This window comes from Balaenoptera borealis, assembly GCF_965194805.1.
Source record: "Balaenoptera borealis genome assembly, chromosome: 5".
Lineage (NCBI taxonomy): Eukaryota > Metazoa > Chordata > Mammalia > Artiodactyla > Balaenopteridae > Balaenoptera > Balaenoptera borealis.
The window spans coordinates 98,669,178-98,693,724 of record NC_138862.1 but is presented as its reverse complement, the minus strand read 5'-3'; the positions used below and the strand labels follow the sequence as shown (position 1 = coordinate 98,693,724).

The 24,547-nt window shown below is 38.1% G+C and overlaps 1 protein-coding gene across 1 annotated transcript in view; it reads right to left on the bottom strand.

The window, feature by feature from the left end:
- Positions 1 to 24,547, bottom strand: part of WDR49 (WD repeat domain 49) — a 155,190-nt gene that overhangs the window by 59,331 nt on the left and 71,312 nt on the right. The window contains 1 exon segment of the mRNA XM_082393612.1: positions 20,818 to 21,051. Coding sequence (XP_082249738.1) covers positions 20,818 to 21,051 — 234 coding nt within the window.

Sequence of the window (24,547 nt, the reverse complement as noted above, 5' to 3'; positions counted from 1 at the left end):
TTATCAGATGAGACCTTAACCTTTGAGGACAGGGCCTTGGCGTCTGCAGAGCAGAAATGGCACTGTCCTAATAACTACACTTCAGTGCAAATGGACCCTGTGAGCAAGTCGTTCTGATGGCGGCACGCTCCACCTTATGTACCTGAGTTAATAACTATTTAGGAATATATGGGTCTTTTTTGTCTCTCTCATCTGAAGCTGTCACAGCCAATCAGACAATTCTAAGGTATGTGAGGCTCTATCCATGTCCCCTAATTGTTTTTTTGCTATTCCAACAACAATAAGCACTTCTGTTCTCTTTTATATGCATCTCAAATTCTAGGTCTAAGCAAGAAAAACCAAAAATTGCAGCAGCAGATATTGCTGGCTACCAAGGGATCAGGACATTTGACTTAATTGCTGTTTATAATTTTATTTTTTTAAGTCAGTGCTGTTTGTGGTCCCATAATATAAAGCAGGTTGCCTCCTTTATTTCTATTTTGCATCAAATGTCTAGAAGTTACTTACCAGTAAGTAGTGAGGTGAGGAGAACGATAATATCTCAGAGTACTGATACAGACAAAGAATTCAAATATTTTAAGGCAGCCATTCTCTATTTATAAATCTTATTTGCCAGATATTACTTCTTTGTAGATTAATTTGTAATTGGATCTTTCAGACTCATTCCTTTAGTTTGTCGAACCCCTACAGTCTGCAAGGCACAGGATCTAGGCACTGGGGATCCAACAGTAAAAAATTCCTGCCCTTATATTTAGTGAGGGAAGAGGGGAGAGATGCAACTAAATGAGAAAAAAAGCATGCACACTCACACACACAAACACACACACACACACGATGTTTAGTGGTGATAAGCATTATAGAGAAAAATATAACCAAGAAGGAGGTAGAGATTACTGGGAGTGGGTTAAAAGCTGGGGGCTCTGGGAAGGTTTCCCTGAGGAATTATTTGAAGAAAGACACAGAGGTGAGGGAGGGAGCCATACAGATACCTGGGTGAAGAGAGTCCCAGGAAAAGGAAAGAGCAACGCAAAAGCCCTGAGACAGACTGTCCTTGGCATGTTCAAGGACTAGAAAGGAGGCCAGCAAGGCTTAGGCAGTATGAATAACGGGAAGGACCACGGGCTGTGGCCGCCTGTGATCATTATACAGGTGCTCAAAACACTCCCCCAATCAGTAGGCACCCACAGGGATTAGGGTATGAAGTCAGAAAAGTATCACTTCCCTTTTTTTGGGTAATTTTATTTAGCTTTTACTCCCGCTTTTTTCTATGTATCTTTATACACAATATTCTTTGTCTTTCATAGAAAATCTACACAGGAGGTATTATAATTCTTATTTTACATATAAGAAAACATTGGTTAGAGAAATTACTTGCTCACTGGAAAGCATTAGGAACTCTGACTCTAAAACATCACTACGTCCCTCCTTCTAAAAAATTGCTAAGAAAAACTACTTCAAAAAATAGTTGAGACTGCATTGGACTTGCAGGTCCGGGTGCTGCAAGCTTGGAAGTTGTCACTCCATCCTAACAGTGAGTAAAAACCAGGACAAACTGAAAGATCAACAACTCCTCTTAGATCAGTAAGGGAAGTGAGGTCACAGGGCAGATCACTGCCCTCCAAACTGGAGAGACCAACAGGCAGATCGAGAAAATCACAACTTACCAGAGCAGAAACTCATGAACTGAAAACTCCCCAGGAGACAGAGGCAAGAGGGGAAAACCTGAACTGTAATTTGTGAATCACTGGAGGCTCAAAGTGGACAAGTCTGAGAGTTAAAAATTCTGGGAGCTGGTGATAGGGGAGCCTTCACAAGTTTATGAGTTTTATTTTGAGGTTAGGGACCAGGTTCTCCCTATAAATATTAGAGAAAAATCCCCTCATGCTCTGTCAGGGTCAGAGGGAAGGGAACAGCTTCAAAATACGTCAGACAGCTCTGTTCTTCTTAACAAGGTCTGCCCTCGGGAGAAACTGTTTAACAGAGCCTAACCTGCTGGGGTTTCATCAGAGCCTAACTGACATGGGAAAAGAAAAGACCAAATTCTAGCTAGTTCTAGCTTTCTTGTGTCACCGAAGGGTGGAAGACAACTGAGAAGCGTAGGTGAAGTGCACAGTCCAGAGGCACAGGCTCACTAAAAGACTGCGACCTAATCACAGAACTACAGAATACTTACCCCACCACCACCACCTGACCACCACATCTCGAAAGGCCTGTTTACATCAGTCCCTTTGGCCCAGCACAACATGTCCGACTATCAAGAAAATTTACAAAACATACTAAAAGGCAAAATAAAATTTCTATTTGAAGAAACAGAGCAAGCATCAGACTCAGACATGGCAGAGACATTAGAATGATCAGATCTGGAATTTAAAACAACTAATGTTAATAAGCTAAGGGGTCTAATGGGTAAAATAGACAGCTTGTAAGAACAGATGGGTTGGGTAACATAAGCAGAGAAATAGAAATCCTTAAGAAGAATCAAAAAGAAATGCTAGAGATCAAAAATATTGTAACAGAAATGAAGCATGCCTTTGATGGGCTTACTAGTAGACTGGATATGCCTGGGGAAAGCATCTCTGAGCTTGAGGATAAATCAGAAACCTCAGAAACTGAAAAGCAATGCGAGCAGAGACTGAAAAAAAAAATACAGTATCCAAGAACTGTGGCACAACTAAACAAGGTGTAACATTCACATAATGAGAATACCAGAAGGAGAAGAAAGAAAGGAATAGAAGAAATACTTGAAACAATAATGACTGAGAACTTCCCCAAATTAGTGTTGGACATCAAACCACAGATTCAGGAAGCTCACATAACACCAGGAAGGATAAATGTAAAAAAACTACACCTAGGTATATCATATTCAAACTACAGAAAATCAAGGATAAAGAAAAGATCTTGAAAGAAGCCAGTGGAAAAAGATACCTACCTTACCTACAAAGGAACAAAGATAAGAATTACACCTGACTTCTCAGAAAACATGCAAGCAAGAAGGGATTGGAGTGAAATTAAAGTGCTGACAGCAAAAAGTCACCAACCTAGAATTCTGTATCCTGCAAAAATAACTAAAAATAAAGGAGAAATAAAGACATTCTCAGACAAAGAAAAATTGAGGGAATTTGCTGCCAGTAGACCTGACTTCAAAATAGACTAAAAGACGTTCTTCAGAGAAAAGAAAATTAATATAGGTCAGAAAATTGGGTCTACAAAAAGAAAGGAAGAATATTGAATAGGAATAAGTGAAGATTAAAAAAACTTTTGTTTTATCCTTAATTGACCTAATAGGTAACAGTTTGCTCAAACCAATAATGGCAACAATGTATTAAATTATATATTTAATATGTATTATGTATATACATAATGTGTAATTATGTATATAATTAAATTATATACTTAAGGGAAATGAATGACAGCAATGATACAAGGGACAAGAGGGAGGAATTAGATTATTTTATTAGTATAAGGTACTAACACTACCTGTGAAACAATATAGTGTTATTTGAAAGTAGACTTGGATTAGTTATAAATGTATATTGAAAACTCCAGGGCAATCTAAAGAAAATTTTAAAAATATATATATATATGACTGATAATGCTAAGAAAGGAAAGGAAACAGAATCATTTAAAATACTCAATTAAAACCACAAGAGGCAGGGCTTCCCTGGTGGCGCAGTGGTTAAGAATCCACCTGCCAATGCAGGGAACATGGGTTCAAGCCCCGGTCCAGGAAGATCCCACATGCCGCGGAGCAACTAAGCCTGTGTGCCACAACTACTGAGCCTGTGCTCTAGAGCCCGTGAACCACAACTACTGAGCCCACATGCCACAACTACTGAAGCCCACGCACCTAGAGCCCATGCTCTGCAACAATAGAAGCCACCGCAATGAGAAGCCTGTGCACCGCAACGAAGAGTAGCCCTGGCTCGCCGCAACTAGCGAAAGCTAGCACGCAGCAACAAAGACCCAATGCAGCCAAAAATAAATAAATAAATAAAGTAGCTTTCTAAAAAAAAAACCACAAGAGGCAAAAAAAAATGTAAACGACAAAAATAGGAGCAAAGAATAAGGGCAACCAACAGAAAACAGTAACAAATATGGTAGCTATTAATCCAACTATATCAATAATCACTTAAAATGTCAAAGGTCAAAAGGTACAAATCAAGTCAAATTGTCAGAGCAGATCAAAAATAAGACCAACTATATATATGTAGTCTAAAAAAACCCCACTTTAAATATAAAAGCACATATAGATTAAAAGCAAATGCATAAGGAATGGTATGCCATGCTAACATTAAATAAAAGAAAGCAGAAATGGCTATATTAATTTCAGACAAAGCAGACTTCAGAGCAGGGAAAGTTATTAGGAATAAAAAGGGCATTTCATAATGATAATGGTGAATTCTCCAAGAAAACATAACAATCCCTAATGTGTATGTGTCTAAAAACTGTGTCAAACTACATGAAGCAAAACTTGTAGAATTGCAAGGAGAAATACATGAACCCACTATTATATTAGCAGACTTCAGCACCCCTCTATCAGAAATGGACAGAACCATTCTAGGCAGAAAATCAGTAATGATATAGTTGAACTCAACAACACCATCAATCAACTGAATACAATTGACATCTATGGACTACTTCAGCCAACCACAGCAAAACACATTTTTCTCAAGCTCTCATGGAAAACTGACCAAGATAAACCACATTTGGAGTCATAAAACATTCCTTAACAAATTTAAAAGAATAGAAATCATACAATGTTTGATCTCAGACCACAATGAAATTAAACTAGAAATGTATAACAGAAAGGTAACCGGAAAATCCCCAAATACTTGGAAGACTAAACAACACATTTCAAATAAAGCATGGGTCAAGGAAGAAACATCAAGAGAAATTTTAAAATATTTTTAACTAAATGAAAATGAAAATACACCTTATCAAAATTTATGAGATTTTCCTCTAAGCACCAGGCCAGAGAAAGCAGTGCTTAGAAGAAAATTTATGGCACTGAATGCATTAGGGGAAAAGAAAAATAAAAGATCTAAAATCAATCATCTAAAATTCTACTTACAAAATTTTCTGGGGGAAAAAAAGAGTTAATACAATTAAAAATAAGCAGAAAAAAGAAAAATTAGAATAGAAATCAGTGAAATTAAAAATCAAAAATCAATCAAATTAATGAAAACAAAAGCTGGCTCTTTGAAAAAATTTTAAAAATTAATAAGATTCTAGCCAGGCTAAATAAGAAAAAAAAGAGAGAAGACACAAATTGCTAATATCAGAAATCAAAGAGAGGACATCACCCAAGACCCCATACACATTAAAAGGATAATAGAGGAATGCTAAACAACTCTATGCCCACAAATTTGATAACCTAGATGAAATGGGCTAATATATTTGACATAATCTGCCCAACCTCACACAAGAAGAAATAGTCGTATTAAAAGAAATAAGACAGGAGAAGTCTGAACAGGCATATATATTTTAAAGAAATTAAATCAATGGTTAATAGTGTTCCAAAAGAGAAAGTACCAGGCCAGATGGGTTCATTGGTGAGTTTTACCAAATATTTAAGGAAGAAATTATGCCAATTCTCTACAATCTCATTCAGGGAATAGAAGCAGAGGAAATACTTCCTAACTCATTCTATGAGGCCAGCCTTACCCTAATATCAAAACCAGACAAAGACACTATATGTAAAGTATAGATCTCTACTCTCATGAACATAGAGGCAAAAAAATTCAAAAAATAATTTTTTAACGTTATACTGTTACATTTATTTGATCACATACCTGTTCATTTATTGATTCCCTCTATCCATCCATCAATCCCTGTTATTTTCTGATGTACTTCAAAGTATATTGAAGACATCAGTACAGGTCTCTATAAACATTTCAACAGGCATATCATTTATCCTTGTTTATAGTTCTTTCTTTTTTGCCTTTTTTTTGGAATTTTTGAATTTTATTTTATTTATATTTTTATGCAGCAGGTTCTTATTAGTCATCCATTTTAAACATATTAGTGTATATATGTCAATCGCAATCTCCCAATTCATCACACCACCTCCCCCCAGCTCCACTTCCCCCCTTGGAGTCCATACGTTTGTTCTCTACATCTGTGTCTCTATTTCTGCCCTGCAAACTGGTTCATCTGAACCATTTTTCTAGGTTCCACATATATGTGTTAATATACGATATTTGTTTCTCTCTTTCTGACTTCGCTCTGTATGACAGTCTCTAGATCCATCCATGTCTCTACAAATGACCCAATTTTGTTCCTTTTTATGGCTGAGTAATATTCCATTGTATATATGTGCCACATCTTCTTTATCCATTCATCCGATGATGGACACTTAGGTTGCTTCCATGACCTGACTATTGTAAATAGTGCTGCAATGAACAATGGGATGCCTGTGTCTTTTTGAATTATGGTTTTCTCTGGGTATATGCCCAGTAGTGGGATTGCTGGGTCATATGGTAATTCTATTTTTAGTTTTTTAAGGAACCTCCATACTGTTCTCCATAGTGGCTGTATCAATTTACGTTCTCACCAACAGTGGAAGAGGGTTCCCTTTTCTCCACATCCTCTCCAGCATTTCTCATTTGTAGATTTTCTGATGATGCCCATTCTAACTGGTATGAGGTGATACCTCATTGTAGTTTTGATTTGCATTTCTCTAATAATTAGTGATGTTGAGCAGCTTTTCATGTGCCTCTTGGCCATCTGTATGTCCTCTTTGGAGAAATGTCTATTTAGGTCTTCTGCCCATTTTTTGATTGGGTTGTTTGTTTTTTTAATATTGAGCTGCATGAGCTGTTTATATATTTTGGAGATTAATCCTTTGTCCACTGACTCATTTGCAAATATTTTCTCCCATTCTGAGGGCTGTCTTTTCATCTTGTTTGTAGTTTCCTTTGTTTTGCAAAAGGTTTTAAGTTTCATTAGGTCCCATTTGTTTATTTTTGTTTTTATTTCCATTAGTCTAGGAGGTGGATCAAAAAAGATCTTGCTGTGATTTATGTCAAAGAGTGTTCTTCCCATGTTTTCCTCTAAGAGATTTAGAGTGTCCAGACTTACATTTAGGTCTTTAATTGATCTTGAGTTTATTTTTGTGTATGGTGTTAGGGAGTGTTCTAATTTCATTCTTTTACATGTAGCTGTCCAGTTTTCCCAGCATCACTAATTGAAGAGACTGTCTTTTCTCCACTGTATATCCTTGCCTCCTTTGTCATAGATTAGTTTACCATAGGTGCCTGGGTTTATCTCTGGGCTATCTATCCTGTTCCATTGATCTGTATTTCTGTTTTTGTGCCAGTACCATATTGTCTTGATTACTGTAGCTTTGTAGTATCATCAGAAGTCAGGGAGTCTGCTTCCTCCAGCTCCGGTTTTTTCCCTCAAGATTGCTTTGGCTATTCGGAGCCTTTTGTGTCTCCATACAAATTTTAAGATTTTTTTGTTCTACTTCTGTAAAAAATGCAATTGGTAATTTGATAGGGATTACATTGAATCTATAGATTGCTTTGGGTAGATAGTCATTTTCACAATATTGATTCTTCCAATCCAAGAACGTAGTATATCTCTCTATCTGTTTGTATCATCTTTAATTTCTTTCATCAGTGTCTTTTAGTTTTCTGCTTACAGGTCTTTTGTTTCCCTGGGTAGGTTTATTCCTAGGTATTTTATTCTTTTTGTTGCAATGGTCAATGGGAGTGCTTCCTTAATTTCTCTTTCAGATTTTTCATCATTAGTGTATAGGAATGCAAGAGATTTCTGTGCATTAATTTTGTATCCTGCAACTTTACCAAATTCACTGATTAGCTCCAGTAATTTTTTAGTGTCATCTTTAGGATTCTCTAAGTATAGTACCATGTCATCTGCAAACAGTGACAGTTTTCTTCTTCTTTTCCAATTTGTATTCCTTTTATTTCTTTTTCTCCTCTGATTGTCATGGCTAGGACTTCCAAAACTATGTTGAATAATAGTGGCAAGAGTGGACATCCTTGTCTCGTTCCTGATCTTAGAGGAAATGGTTTCAGATTTTCACCATTGAGAATGATGCTTGCTGTGGGTTTGTCATATATGGCCCTTATTATGTTGAGGTAGGTTCCCTCTATGCCCACTTTCTGGAGAGTTTTTATCCTAAATGGGTGTTGTATTTTGTCAAAAGCTTTTTCTGCACCTATTGAGATGATCATATGGTTTTTATTCTTCAGTATGTTAATATAGTGTATCACATTGATTTATTTGCATACATTGAAGAACCCTTGCATCCCTGGGATAAATCCCATTTGATCGTGGTGTATGATCCTTTAATGTGTTGTCAGAGTCTGTTTGCTAGTATTTTGTTGAGGATTTTTGCATCTATGTTCATCAGTGATATTGGTCTGTCATTTTCTTTTTTTGTAGTACCTTTGTTTGGTTTTGGTATCAGGGAGATGGTGGCCTCGTGGAATGAGTTTAGGAGTGTTCCTTCCTCTGCAAATTTTTGGAATAGTTTGAGAAGGATGGGTGTTAGCTCTTCTCTAAATGTTTGATAGAATTCACCTGTGAAGCCATCTTGTTCTGGACTTTTGTTTGTTGGAAGATTTTTAATCACAGTTTCAATTTCACTACTTGTGATTTGTCTATTCATACTTTCTATTTCTTCCGGGTTCAGTCTTGGAAGGTCATACCTTTCTAAAAATTTGTCCATTTCTTCTTGGTTGTCCATTTTATTGGCTTAGAGTTGCTTGTAGTAGTCTCTTAGGAGGCTTTGTATTTCTGCAGTGTCTGTTGTAACTTCTCCTTTCTCATTTCTAATTTCCTTGATTTGAGTCCTCTCCTTCCTTTTCTTGATGAGTCTGGCTAACGGTTTATCAATTTTGTTTATCTTCTCAAAGAACCAGCTTTTAGTTTTATTGATCTTTGCTATTGTTTTCTTTGTTTCTAGTTCATTTATTTCTGCTCTGATCTTTATGATTTCTTTCCTTCTACTAACTTTGGGTTTTGTTTGTTCTTCTTTCTCTAGTTCCTTTAGGTGTAAGGTTAGATTGTTTATGTGAGATTTTTCTTGTTTCTTGAGGTAGGCTTTTATAGCTATAAACTTCCCTCTTAGAACTGCTTTTGCTGCATCCCACAGGTTTTGGATCATTGTGTTTTCGTTGTCATTTGTCTCTAGATATTCTCTGATTTCCCCTTTGATTTCTTCAGTTATCTCTTGGTTATTTAGTAATGTATTGTTTAGCCTCCATGTGTTTGTGCTTTTTATGGTTTTTTTCCCTGTAATTGATTTCTAATCTCATAGCGTTGTGGTCAGAAAGGATACTTGATATGCTTTCAATTTTCTTAAATTTACTGAGGCTTGATTTGTGACCCAAGATGTGATCTATCCTGGAGAATGTTCCATGTGCACTTGAGAAGAAAGTGTAATCTGCTGTTTTAGATGGAATGTCCTATAAATATCAATTAAATCTATCTGGTCTATTGTGTCATTTAAAGCCTGTGTTTCCTTATTAATTTTCTGTCTGAATATCTGTCCATTGGTGTCAGTGAGGTGTTAAAGTCTCCCACTATTATTGTGTTACTGTTGATTTCCTCTTTTATAGCTCTTAGCATTTGCCTTATGTATTGAGGGGCTCCTATGTTGGGTGCATATATATTTATAATTGTTATATGTTCTTCTTGGATTGATCCCTTGATCATTATGTTGTGTCCTTCCTTGTCTCTTGTAACATTCTTCATTTTAAAGTCTATTTTATCTGATATGAGTATTGCTACTCCAGCTTTCTTTTGATTTCCATTTGTATGGAATATCTTTTTCCATCCCCTCATTTTCAGTCTGTATGTGTCTCTAGGTCTTAAGTGGGTCTCTTGTAGACCCCCTATATATAGGTCTTCTTTTTGTATCCATTCAGCAAGCTTGTGTCTTTTGGTTGGAGCATTTAATCCATTCACATTTAAGGTAATTATCGATATGTATGTTCCTATGACCATTTTCTTAATTGTTTTGGGTTTGTTTTTGTAGGTCCTTTTCTTCTCTTGTGTTTCCCACTTAGAGAAGTTCCCTTAGCATTTGTTGTAGAGCTGGTTTGGTGGTGCTGAATTCTCTTAGCTTTTGCTTGTCTGTAAAGCTTTTGATTTCTCCATTGGATGTGAATGAGATCCTTGCCGGGTAGAGTATCCTTGGTTGTAGGTTCTTCCCTTTCATCATTTGAAATATATCATTGCCACTCCCTTCTGGCTTGTAGAGTTTCTGCTGAGAAATCAGCTGTTAACCTTATGGGAGTTCCCTTTTATGTTATTTGTTGTTTTTCCCTTGTTGCTTTTAACAATTTTTCTTTGTCTTTAATTTTTGTCAATTTGATTACTATGTGCCTCAGTGTGTTTCTCCTTGGGTTTATCCTGCCTGGGACTCTCTGTGCTTCCTGGAGTTGGGTGGCTATTTCACTTCCTATGTTAGGGAAGTTTTCGACTACAAACTCTTCAAATATTTTCTCAGGTCCTTTCTCTCTCTCTTCTCCTTCTGGGACCCCTATAATGCAAATGTTGTTGCATTTAATGTTGTCCCAGAGGTCTCTTAGGCTGTCTTTATTTCTTTTCATTCTTTTTTCTTTATTCTGATCCATGGCAGTGAGTTCCACCATTCTGTCTTCCAGGTCACTTATCCATTCTCCTGCCTCAGTTATTCTGCTATTGACTCCTTCTAGTGTATTTTTCATTACAGTTATTGCATTGTTCACCTCTGTTTGTTTGTTCTTTAATTCTTCTAGGTGTTTGTTCTTTAATTCTTCTAGGTCTTTGTTAAAAATTTCTTGTTCTCGATCTTTGCCTCTGTTCTTTTTCCGAGGTCTTTGATCATCTTCACTATCATTATTCTGAATTCTTTTTCTGGAAGGTTGCCTATCTCCACTTCATTTAGTTGTTTTTCTGGGGTTTTATGTTGTTCCTTCATCTGGTACATAGCCCTCTGCCTTTTCATTTTGTCTATGTTTCTGTGAATGTAGTTTTCGTTCCACAGGCTGCAGGATTGTAGTTCCTCTTGCTTCTGCTGTTTGCCTTCTGGTGGGTGAAGCTATCTAGGAGGCTTGTGTAAGTTTCCTGATGGGAGGGACTGGTGGTGGGTAGAGCTGGGTGTTGCTTTGGTGGGCAGAGCTCAGTAAAACTTTTATCCACTTGTCTGCTGATGGGTGGGGCTGGGTTCCCTCCCAGTTGGTTGTTTGGCCTGAGGCGACCCAACACTGGAGCCTACACAGCTCTTTGGTGGGGCTAATGGTGGACTCTGGGAGGGCTCACACCAAGGAGTACTTCCCAGAATTTCTGCTGCCAGTGTCCTTGTCCTCATAGTGAGCCACAGCCACCCCCACCTCTGCAGGAGACCCTCCAACACTAGCAGATAGGTCTGTTTCAGTCTCTTATGGGGTCACTGCTCCTTCCCCTGGGTCCCGATGCGCACACTACTTGTGTGCCCTCCAAGAGGTAGTCTCTGTTTTCCCCAGTCCTATTTAAGTCCTGCAATCAAATCCCACTAGGCTTCGAAGTCTGATTCTTTAGGAATTCCTCCTCCCGTTGCTGGACTCCCAGGTTGGGAAGCCTGACGTGAGGCTCAGAACCTTCACTCTAGTGGGTGGACTTCTGTGGTATAACTGTTCTCCAGTTTATGAGTCACCCACCCAGCAGTTATGGGATTTGATTTTATTGTGATTGCACCCCTCCTACTGTCTTATTGTGGCTTCTCCTTTGTCTTTGGATGTGGGGTATCTTTTTCAGTGAGTTCCAGTGTCTTCCTGTTGATGATTGTTCAGCAGTTAGTTGTGACTCCAGTGCTCTCGCAAGACAGAGTGAGCGCACATCCTCCTACTCTGCCATCTTGAACCAATCTTCAAAAAAAATAATTTTAAATCAACTCCAACAATGCATAAGAAGAATTTGGTTGGTTCAACTTCTGAAAATTAATTAATGTCAACCAGGGGGCCCCAACCCCTGGGCCTGTAAGGAACCAGGCTGCACAGCAGGAGGTGAGCAGTGGGCAAGCAAGCAAAGCTTCATCTGCTACTCCCCACCGCTCCCCATTGCTCACATTACCGCCTCAACCATCCCCCACCCCCACCCTTGCCCCATCCGTGGAAAAATTGTCTTCCATGAAACGAGTCCCTGGTGCCAAAAAGGTTGGGTAATGCTGATGTAAACCATCATATCAATAGGCTTAAAAAGAAAAATCACATGATTATACCAACAGATGCAAAAAAAAAAAAAAACAAACCCATGACAAAATCCAACACCCACTTATGATTAAAAACTCTCAGTAAAATAAGAATAGAGGGGAACTTCCTTCACTTGACAAAAAATATCTACAAAAAACATGGAGCTACTATCATACTTAATAGTGAGAATCTTGACTCTTTCTTACTAACGTCAGGTACAAGGCAAGGATGTTCCCTCTCATCACTCCTTTTCAACATTATATGGAAGCTCTGCCTAATGCAATAAGACAAGTAAAGGGGAAAAGGCATAAAGGTTGGGAACAAAGAAATAAAACTGTCTTTGCTAGCAGATGACATGATCCTCTATGTAGAAAATCTTAAAGAATTGACCAAAAAGATCTCCTGGAACTAAGAAGCGATTATTGCAGGATTGCAGGATACAAAGTTAATATACAAAAGTCAATCATTTTCCTATACAGCAGCAATGAACAAGAGGAATTTGGAAATAATACCACAATACAATTTACATTAGCATCCACAAAGCTGAAATAATATAAATCTAATAAAATATGTAGAAGATCTATATGATGTAATGTACAAAACTCTGCTGAATGAAATCAAAGACTAAATAAATGAGAGCTATTCCATGTTCATGGTTAGGAAGACTTAATATTGTCTAGATCTCAGTTCTTTCCAAGTTAATCTATATGTTTCATGCAATTCAAATCAAAATCCCAATAAGTTACTTTGTGGATGGATATCAACAAACTGATTCTAAAGTTTATAGAGAAAGACCACATACTCAGATGTAGCGACACAATATTGCAGAAGAAGAACAAATCAGAGGATTGACATTACCTGACTTCACAACTTACTATAAAGCTGCAATAATCAAAACAGTATGATACTGGTAAAAGAATAGACAGCCAGATCAGTGGAACAAAATAGAGAGCACAAAATTAGACTACATAAATACAGTCAACTGATCTTTGACAAAAAAGCAAAGGCAATACAATGGAGAAAAGATAATCTTTTCAACAAATGGTCCTTGAACAACTGGACATCCACATATAAAAATATGAATTTGGGGGCTTCCCTGGTGGCGCAGTGGTTGAGAATCTGCCTGCCAATGCAGGGGACACGGGTTCGAGCCCTGGTCTGGGAAGATCCCACATGCCACGGAGCAACTAGGCCCGTGAGCCACAATTACTGAGCCTGCGCGTCGGGAGCCTGTGCTCCACAACAAGAGAGGCCGCGATAGTGAGAGGCCCGCGCACCGTGATGAAGAGTGGCCCCCACTTGCCACAACTAGAGAAAGCCCTCGCACAGAAACGAAGACCCAACACAGCCAAAAATAAATAAATAAAATTTTTTAAAAAAAATATGAATTTGGACACAGACTTTACACCTTTCACAAAAACTAAATTGAAATGGATCACAGACCTAAATATAAAACACAAAACTATAAAACTCAAAGAAGATAACATAGGAGAAAATTTAAATAACCTTGGGTTTGATGATGACTTTTTAGATAAAACACCAAAGGTATAGTACATGAAAAAATAACTGAAAGCTAGACTTCATTAAATTTAAAATTTTCTGGTCTGCAAAAGACACTGTCAGGAGAATAAAAAGACAAGCCAAGATCGGGAGAAAATATTTTCAAAAGACATATCTGATGAATCACAGTTACCCAAAATACACAAAGAACACTTAAAATTCAACAATAAGAAAACAAACAACCCAATTTAAAAAATGGGCCAAAGACATTAACAGACACCTCACTAAGGAAGGTAAACAAATGGCAAGTAAGCATTTGAAAAGATGCTTCCCATCATATGTCATCAAGGAAATACAAAGTAAAACAAAAATGTGATACTACACATCTATTAGAGTGGACTAGATCTAGAACACTGACAACACCAAATGCTGACAAGGATGTGGAGCAATAGAAACTCTCATTCTTTGATGGCGGGAAAGTAAGATGGTACAGCCACTTTAGAAGGCAATTGACAATTTTTTTACAAAACTAAATATACTCTTACCATATAATCCAGCCACCATGCTCTTTGATGTTTACCCAAAGGGGTTGAAAACTCATGTCTGCACGAAAGCCTGCACACAGATGTTTATAGTTGCTTTATTCATAATTGCCAGTACTTGGAAGCAACTAAGATGTCCTTCAGCAGGTGAATGGATAAATAATCTGCGGTACATCCATACAATGGAATCTTATTCAGTGTTCTAAAAAATAAGCTATCAAGACATTAAGATACATAGAGGAAATGTAAGTGCATACTACTGAGTAATAGAAGCCAATCTGAAAAGTCTACATACCGTATGATTCCAATTATATGACACTCTGAAAAAACTAAACTATGTAGACAGTAAAAAGATCAGTGGTTGCCAGGGGTTAAGGGAGGGTGGGATAAATAGGTGGAGCACAGAGGATTTTTATGATGCTATAATGATAGACATGTCATTATACATTTGTCTAAACTCTTAAAATGTATAACACCAAGAGTGACCCCTTATATAAACTGTGATTACACTTGATGGTAAGGATGTGTCAATATAGTTTTATCAAGTGTAACAAACATACCATTCTACTGGGGAATGTGGATAAAGGAAGAGGTTATGCATGTGAGGGACAGGAGTATACAGGATATTTCTGTACCTTCTTCTTAATTTTGCTATGAACCTAAAAATGCTCTTTAAAAAAAAAATTCTTTTTTTTAAATAGTCTTAAAAAAATAGCTGAGACTGTGTTAATGAGAGAGGCTGAGGAAAGGGTCATCTTTTACCCTGCTGATGGATTTAATGCAGCTTTTATGCAGAAAATTTGACAACATCTGTCAAGGTTATTGTCATAAATACTCTCTGACCCACTAATTCCAGTTCTAGAAATTTATCCCACAGGTATTTCCTCACTAGTGCCAAAACTTGTGCATTCAAGGTAAAAAATTACTACATTATTTGTAACACAAAAATACTGGAATCCATCTAAACACCCATAAGAACTGATTAATAAAGTTTGGCACACCAATTTAATAGAATACCATGCAGCTGACAAAAAGAAAGAGGATACTCTGGATAAGGAGATAAATAAAATGATCTTTCGGCTGTATTGTTGTGTGGAAAATCAATGTACAGAGCAGTGTTTCTGTGCAAAGAGCATTTAAAATAATAAATATTCTTAAATATTAAGAATTATTATATACATCTATTTAAAAGTGAGTATACATATTTACTTGTATATGAATACAACAGCCCTTAAAGTGTTCTCATGGATCTCATGATCCTCCAGGAAAGGAAACTGGTAGGTAAAAACAGGGATAAGAGGAAATTTTCACTGTATACCCTTTGTCCATTTGAGTTTTATAACACTGAAATGTATTATTCCTTCCAAGTAATCACATTTAAATAAGTGTGTGTGTGTGTGTGTGTGTGTGTGTGTGTTTGTGTGTGTGTTGGTTTAACCTTAAGGCTAGGGTGTTTCCCACATCTCCATCAAGTGACCAGAGCTCATAGCCTCAGTATTGACATGCAACCAAGGACAGCCTTAAGCTGACCAGTGAAGAAAAGCCACGTAACTGGAGGCTGGTCACTTGGAGCCCAGCAGTAAGCAGGCAAAGAGAAAGTTTTCACTAGTGTTCATCCAGTTCTGTTCAATTAGCAGCTCACTGATTTTGCCTTAAATACAAGCACTAAAGAGGTGCTTGTAAGGTGGGGATAAATATCCCTCAAGCTTGTCCCCTTCCCTCTGCTCAGATATTACATTTCCCACGGGAACTACCAATTGAATTGGTTAGATTCTCAAATATCTCAATTCCCCCAAAATCGTATGCAGAAAGGAGGACAGGAGATGCGCTGTCACTAAAAAATTATACCCCAGTCCCATTTTTAATGAATGATTGGCATCATGTTTCCTGTGAGAGTGTGAGAGTTGGTCCTCAAGAAAAAACACTACTCTGGATAAAGTAAAGGAGGTCTAATCTTCAAATTTTCAAAGCCAACGTCCCATGCTGAATTACAGGAGCCCCGTCAGGGATCTCAGGAGTCCTGCTGGAAGCCGCCAGGCAGCCATTGTCTGACAGGTCTCTTTACGTACGCATGTGATTAACGTGTTTACTCTTAGAGATCAGGTAAAATGGGAAGATTCAGGAGGCCATTTTTGTATCAAATTGTCTCATACGCATATATTGTAACCTAGAAATTCATTCTCAAGATTTTACCTTACAGAGATAAAGTCATGAGTGTGAATATATTTATGCATAAAGACATGCATAATAGCAAAATGCTCATTAAGGCAAATGGATCAGTAAATTATGATACATACATACAATAAGACACTGTGCTGCCTTTTAAAAATGATGAAGTAGATCTACATTTAGGTACAAGGAAATAATTCCAATATGTTTTAGAATAAGAAAGTAGGTTACAGAACCATATTCAGGTGAAATAGTCTATGCACAGAGAGATATTTAGAAGATATTTAGATATTTTGATGATGTTTCAGCAATATTTAATTCTTTATCTGAACTTACTGCATTGTTTTAATTTCTTATAATAAGCAAGTAATGTTTTACAAAAAATAAATTATTTCAATGAGAAAAATAGTAAATATCATTGTCTGTCAAGATTTGATGATACCGATATATTTAGCCTGATGATAAATATGTCTAGATGCAAAACACACCAAAACATTATCTATTTTACAAAAACACATAAACCCACATCATTAGGATGAGAGCCATGGTGATAAGTCAGAAATTTTGTCTATTCCAGTTTATATGTTACCTACAAATACATTTTTAAAGTTCCCCAGCTTTCATGGGTTTTTAAGAAAAGCTTTATTTAAGAATTCTATGCAAAGACAGTTCATTAGAACTACCTCCAGGATATTGAGTGACTTTGATTCTTTAAAAATTGTGCATTCCAGGAACTCCCTCAACCTGTCCCAACTTGTTCTGCCACTAGCTGTGAGGGCAAGCTTTGCTGGGTGAAATAAAGCATAAGGTTCCTCTTCAAAGGCCCTGTGTGGCTTAACATCACTTTCTTAGATTAGGATGTGAGGGTACCAAAAGGCAGGAAGATAAAGAAAAGTCACAGAAATATGCCATGTCACTTTCATATAGAAATATTTGTAGGTTCCCACTGATGACCAAATAGAATGAAATAAGAGTAAAGTGTCAGCAACATGTTGAAATGACAACGGAAGGGAAGGTTTTCATTGGATTCAGATAAAAGGAAAGTCTTTCAAAAAGACACCAAACCAAATAACAAAAGAGCAAGCACCAGTGGACTGAAAAAGCATGGGTTCATTTTGAACTTAGAATTAGAAATAGCAGTAAAAGGAATCGAACATCCATTGGTGCTCAGAAGAGTGTTGGGAGTTGTAGGAAAACACAGAAGTGGAAGACAAGGATCTTTCCCTTCCACCAAACATGGGAGGGGAGAAAGTGAGAATTTAGCTAAGTGTTTAACTGGAAAACAACTAGAAATGCAACCGACACGCAGAGAGGGGAGAGAGGTATGGCAGTAGATGTCCCCAGAGACCTCGGATGTCGAGAGGACCAGAGATGAGCCCCGGAACTGAATGTTTACCAGCAGGAACTTCAATGGCAGAGAAGAGAAGGGGCAGAAAAAAACTCTTCCTCACCTCAAGGGACCAGAGACAAAGCCCAATTCAGGGGCCCCTCCGCCTTTCTAACTCTTCCCAACATCTGCTTTCATATGACACATGGGTAAAATAAAGAGTAAGAAATATCAAGATGTTAATAAGAAAAAGAGGTGTCCTAAAGCATCACCCTTCAACCTGAGAGGTATGGGGGAGCGGGGGGAGACTTGCCAGGGCTGGCCGCCTGGGAGGAAGGAGGACAACTTCCAAGAGGCAGGACACAGTAAGGCAATGCTGCAGAGATACTTGTTGTTACCATTATTACATCTATGCTCACACCACCCCCGCCCTGCCACACACACACTTTTGAAAGTCAATAAACTGAAGCTTAGACACGATAAATAGTCTGCCCAACATTTGAACTCACATTTCTCTAACTCAGCAGTTCTCAAAACTTTTGATCTCGGAATCCCTTTACACTACTAAAAATTATTGAAGAATCCAAATAGCTTCTATTTATGTGGGCAATAGAGACAGAGACAGAGGTAGAGATAAAGACAGAGACAGACAAAGAAACATATATATTTACCAAAGTAGAAATTTAAACTGAGAAATTGTTAAAACACAGGAATACAAAAGCACGCATTCCTTTAGCCATCAGAGCAATGATGTCTTCACTCATCATATAGCCTCTAGAAAACTCCATTGTACACTCATGAACAAGAGAGGAAAATGTAAACAGCAAGTTAATATTATAATGAAAAGAGCTGTGATCTTGAAGATCCTCTGAAAGGATCTGACTTCCCCAGGGATCTGAGATCACGCTGTGAGAACTGCTGTTCTAACCTCAAGTCTATATTTTTCCAAGACTAGACCTTGGTACATTGAGTGAATGACCTTCACAATCTGGCTCTAAGCTCCCTTCACTGCCTCAAGTCCCACAGTTTTTGCTAAGTATCCCCAAACTAGCCATACCAGAATAAACCCTCTCCCTGAAAAAATAATGTAGAGTCTGTGCTCAAGCTTCTTTGCAGGTGGCCATGTTGTACATTCTGTCTGGAACTACTTCCTTCTCTCCTCTTAGGGGTTCCCACTCTAGATTTCAGGGCTCTGCTGAATGTCACCCACCCCAGCCCCAGCCAGATTTGATCACTTTTCAAGGATAGCACTTTGCTTTTACCCCTATTCATTTTACTCTACTCCATTGTTTCCTTGTGAGTTGGTCATGTGTCTGCTTCCTCTTCTTTCACCCCACAGGCCTGTAATGAGCACCTACCCGGCAATGAGCTCTTGGAAGACGCCCAGAACCTGCGTCTCCCTGAACTACGGGGGCAAAGAAACTATGTGGCACCTGAATCTTTGATCCCTCATTCCTGGCACCTGAAACTTATTCAAAACTGTTTTATTTGCTTTGTCTAATTATTCTGAAATGATAAATTATCACTGGCTGATGGGACTGTGGGCGATATTGTTTTCTTTGCACTTGACGGCAACACATTTTTACAATTATAAATGTTATACAACGTTGAAGTGTTTCTCTATAATTTAGCTGCTAATAGTCAGGAAACACTTAAGTATGACACACAGCTCTACGTGCTTTATATACATATTAATGCATTTAATTATTTATACTTTGAACAGCAGAAATAAGTAGAGGCATGAATATCCAACTCATTTGTACAGAGATTCTTTCTACATAATATTCCATATGTGCATAGTCTATTGTTGCCTATAACTTGCATATCCTTGTGTTATCTTGGCTTTATCTTCATGTTCCAAATGGAAGATTCCAGACCTTCTTTGTGTCCCATTTCCTGAATTCCTCATGGAAGATTGCTCATTTTATGGTCAGGCAATAGCAAATCGTAACATCAACACACAAACCTAGCACTTTAACTTTGCAGATCACAATTACCAGAATGTTCTCCTGGAAACAAATACATCTCTCAGTGGCCACCAGGGAGTCGCATTAACTGGTTGCGTTCATAAAGTTCAGTAAAACATTTACGAGGGAACGTTTTCCCCGAAGATGGAATTCAAAATGGATCGTTTTGTAAAGGATTTTTATCTCCCAAAATACCCGGAAAACAGAGTGTTTGAAGTAGTGACATAATACACTACTCATTACTAACAAAGGGCTCTCCTCCCCTTGCACCCAATCTGAACTACTCATTTCTGTGTGGATGCAGAAGCTTCTGCAGCAAGGAAAGAAAGAATGGGCTGGAGTTACTGTTTAATTGGCCGCAAGCTGGATACTGGCTGTCTGCTTGGCTCCTGCTGTGCTGTGACTCTCAGGCCTGAGGTGATCATGGTCGCAGACTAAGCTCTATGGGTGCCCGCGCGCTCTGTGATATCCACAGGCTGGCCCTCCCTATCCTCTAAGAAGGCCTGTGGTCCTTGCGGCATCTCCACCCCAGAGGAGCCCGCTTCCTCATTGACATGCAGGGAGCGCTCCCATAAGCAAAAGCTGCAAAGCGTCATTACCGTGGTCGGGAGACAAACAACACTCGCACTGCATACCAAGTGGCACCACATTTAACTGAATCATTTTATTATGAATACATTCCGGGCTGCCACTGTGAGCCACTTGCCTAAACTATGCCAGCAAAATGGATCTTTGCTAATTACATTTCATGCATATTTCAGATCTTTCCATGGGGATGCAGGAGGATGGTGTTCATAAAAGGGAATTTTACAGCCAGGTTCACTTGCATTTGGCATTAAAACCCAAACTAGTGGGTAACAAAGATAAGTTCAATTACATTCCATGTTGTGTTTGTTTTAGCTGGAATGTTTCCTCCTAGTAACTCTATCAGTGCTGCTGTGGTCACTGGTTGAAAATGAAATCACTCTTCAAATCCACCTGAATACATATTATTGCAGAAATGCACACAGTTTTTAAATCATTTCTTTTCCACATTTCCTTTTCTATATTTGTCCTTAGATTGAATTAAGGAAATGAGCCTCTGGATGTGGGGACATGTCAGGAGAGTGACAGAAAAACATCATTACCTGCTTCAAGACTGAATTGTAAAGCACACAAGTGACTGCTTTCTTGTGGCTTTTCACCCTCTTGCTGGAATCACTTTTCATTGCCAGCAATGCTAGCTGGTTATTAAATGAGATGAAAAGTCGTCCGTGGGCTTCATCAAAGTGGAAGAGACATCTGAAGTCCTGACTTTTAGAGAAAGAACAAGCTATCCTCTGGAGGGATACCTGGTGCTGAATATCCCAGAGTCTCAAAACCTGCATGAAAAGTAACAAAGTCACATGAATATGTCAAGAATAATTCTAATTTTTTAGCCAGATTTTCTCTAGCTCATCCTCGATCCCAGGCAGGCTTTGCATAGTGCTGTAATTGTTCACACTTCTCTCATAGCACATATTTTTTTGTGTTTCCCTTCTCTGCTTCAGTATCTCCTCAATTGTAATCTCTTCTAGGGAAGGGATTGTGTTTTGTCTCAGTCCCCAGAAAAGTGCCTGCATTTAGTAGGTGCTTATGGTAGGTGGAGTAATCATCTTCAAAGACGCCCACGTCCTAATCCCTGGAAAATGTGAATATGCTATCTTACATGCCAAAAGAGATTTTTGCAGATGTCATAAATTAAGGCCTTTGAGATGGAGAGATTATCCTGGTTGATTTGGGCAAGTCCAATGTAATCACAAGGGAGATCAGAGTGATGGGATGTGAGATGGACTCTACCTAATGTTCCTGGCTTCGAGGAAGGAGAAAGGGGGCCATGAACCAGGAGAGCTGGAGAAGGCAAGGGAACGATTCTCCCCCAGAACCTCCAGAAAAGAAGACAGCCCTTGGAGCACCTTGATTTTAGCCCAGTGAGACCCAGGCTGGAATTCTAACCTACAAAACATTAAAGGTGTGTTGTTTCAAACCACTGAGTTTGTGGTTATCTGTCACAGTAGCAATAGAAAATGAATACAACCTCTTTCGATAGATAGATAGATAGATAGATAGATAATATATGTATATATTTTTTGATGAAATAAAAGACTTGTTATTAAATGAAATCAAGTTCAGATAAATCACAGACAATTAAGGCACAAAAAAATGACATGCAGATGGAACAAGATAAACACTGAAGGAAATGGGAAGAGCAGCTTTGCAGATGCAAGTGTTGCCACTGTCAGTCACGGTGCAGAATTAACACAGGGCAGTGAGGGAGAGTCAGAGTGAACACAGCGAAAATCCTCTCCAATAGGGGCCAGCGGGCCAGCTCTAGGGCCAAACTTTTTGGGTTCTGATTTTGGCTCTATCCCTTACTGCAGGGTGACCTCTAGTAAATTTCTTTGTCTCTCTGAGTTTTTGATGTGGTACCTACCTAATCTGATGCTATGAAGAGTGAATGAGAGCCCATGTCAAGCATTTAGCCTGATGACCAGTATGTGGTCAGTGTTCAGTAAATGGTTTTTTTTCATTATTAAGTGTATTTTAGTCTTTTTATTGTATAAACATTAGAACCTAAGAGCAAAAAAGTTTCTTTCAAATAAACTACTGCATCTTATCCAGTATGAGAATTATTTTAAATTATCTATAAAAGATGACCTCTGTTTAAACGAGTGTTTATTACTCCATAGGGCAGGCTACCCAGTAGTTTTTAACCTATTTTAAATCATATACTCCTTTGGGGGAAAAAAAAATCATTTGAAAACGATGGTCCATCCCCTCCTCCTAAATGCATATACCCATACATGCACACAATTTTCCACATAATTTCTTTGGATACATAGACACACACATCTCCCATACAGTTCCTGATATCCCATGGGATAGAAATTCCTAGAGTAACCATTATGATCAGTCAAAGATGTCCTTGTCTACCTTTTGATTCTATCCTACTCTCTTTTCCTACATAAGTCTCTTCGTATACCTCTTTGTCCAGGGTAAATGGCCCCAGTTCTTTCAACATCTTAACATCATTTTTAGATCCCCCTCCACCATGGCAGCCTCTTGATTCTCTCACTTTGTCTTTTTTTTCCCATTTTCTCTCCAGGGGAGGATGGTCATCCAGGCCTTGCTTACTTTAAAAAAAAAAAAATAAGGGCTTCCCTGGTGGCGCAGTGGTTGAGAATCTGCCTGCCAATGCAGGGAACACGGGTTCGAGCCCTGGTCTGGGAAGATCCCACATGCCCGGAGCAACTAGGCCCGTGAGCCACAATTACTGAGCCTGCGCGTCTGGAGCCTGTGCTCCGCAACGGGAGAGGCCGCGACAGTGAGAGGCCCGCGCACCGTGATGAAGAGTGGCCCCCACTTGCCGCAACTGGAGAAAGCCCTCGCACAGAAACGAAGACCCAACACAGCCAAAATAAATAAATAAATAATTTTTAAAAAACATATATATAAAATAAGATATGTCCATGGTGTAAAATGCAATAGCATCGAAGGGATTTTTCTTCAACCCATCCCTCTCGGCCTCAAGTCCCACTCCTCAGAGACAGCCTTTAACTCTTTTTGAGTTATGGTTTTCTCCGTAACACCAAATAATAGCTCTGTGTGTGTGTGTGTGTGTGTGTGCGCGCGTGTGTGTGTGAACATAGCATATATTAATCATACATTGAATGACACTCTCCTCTGAAAGTAATGCAGTTACTTACACTCATTTTCTCCCTTTCTCTTCCCATTGCCCCAATCTAAACATTGTTATTTTTTTTAGTCCTATTGTTATTATGCTTTAAAATAATATACTTACACATTAATTACTGCACTATCAATATAAGACAGTATCTCTCTGCTCACTAATATGTAAAATGAATACCTCAGGGTCCTCAAGGACCTGTTTAAGCAAAGTGCTCAGAATTGAGCCAATATTTCAGGTGTGTTCTAACCATTGTTACAGGCACTGTGACTTCTTTAAAGCAGCCTACTTTTACGTGAGCTGATTAAGCCACTCCAACATGCATTGCCCTTACCTTGGGGTCCTGACTGAGCAAAACTCTAAATCTTATTCCCATGAACAAATAATCAAGCCAGACATCTACCATCCTACCTTCAAAAATCTGATGTTGTAAGCTAAAACTAGGATTTTTCTAGTTTCAAAGTGTAAAGATATAATTTTGAATCCTAATTCTATTATATTGATAATTCCTCCCTGATTTGTCCACACATCACATGGAATACAGTAGATGGTCAATAGATATTTTCTTAATTTGTTGAAGGTTGTGGTTCATTTAACAACTATGTTTTTATCCCACTCACTGTTAAAAATATTAGCTAGGATAAGTCCAAAAATATAACACTTCCATAAAAAAGCTTGCCTCACTTCTATATGGTTATTTATCCAATTGCAGATCTCATCTAATTCACAATGAAATTTTATGAGACTTTTTCAAACATCTTGCAGAAATGAGTATGCTTGATGTATAGGGTAACCTCTCCACTTACTAACACTTATAACAAACTTAAACTGACCTACTCAACTTCTACCAGATAAGCAGCATTACCAATCCCTCTAATCCCAAGAATATATATTTATAAAGTAAATTGGTTTTTCTTGGCAAGAATTTTTTATTAAACAACTTATTCTACAACAACAATTTAAAACATTCTGGCCACTCTCCAGAGAATGTTTATCCTCAAAAATATAAACTCTACAAGAACTAAGACTTGCAAATATATTTCAAAGTGTTCTAAATATAAATAGGATTGATAAGCTATTATTTTGAATGTTAAAACCACATAGATTAGATGCATCTAGATCATTCTCAAACACTCATATAACTTACAATA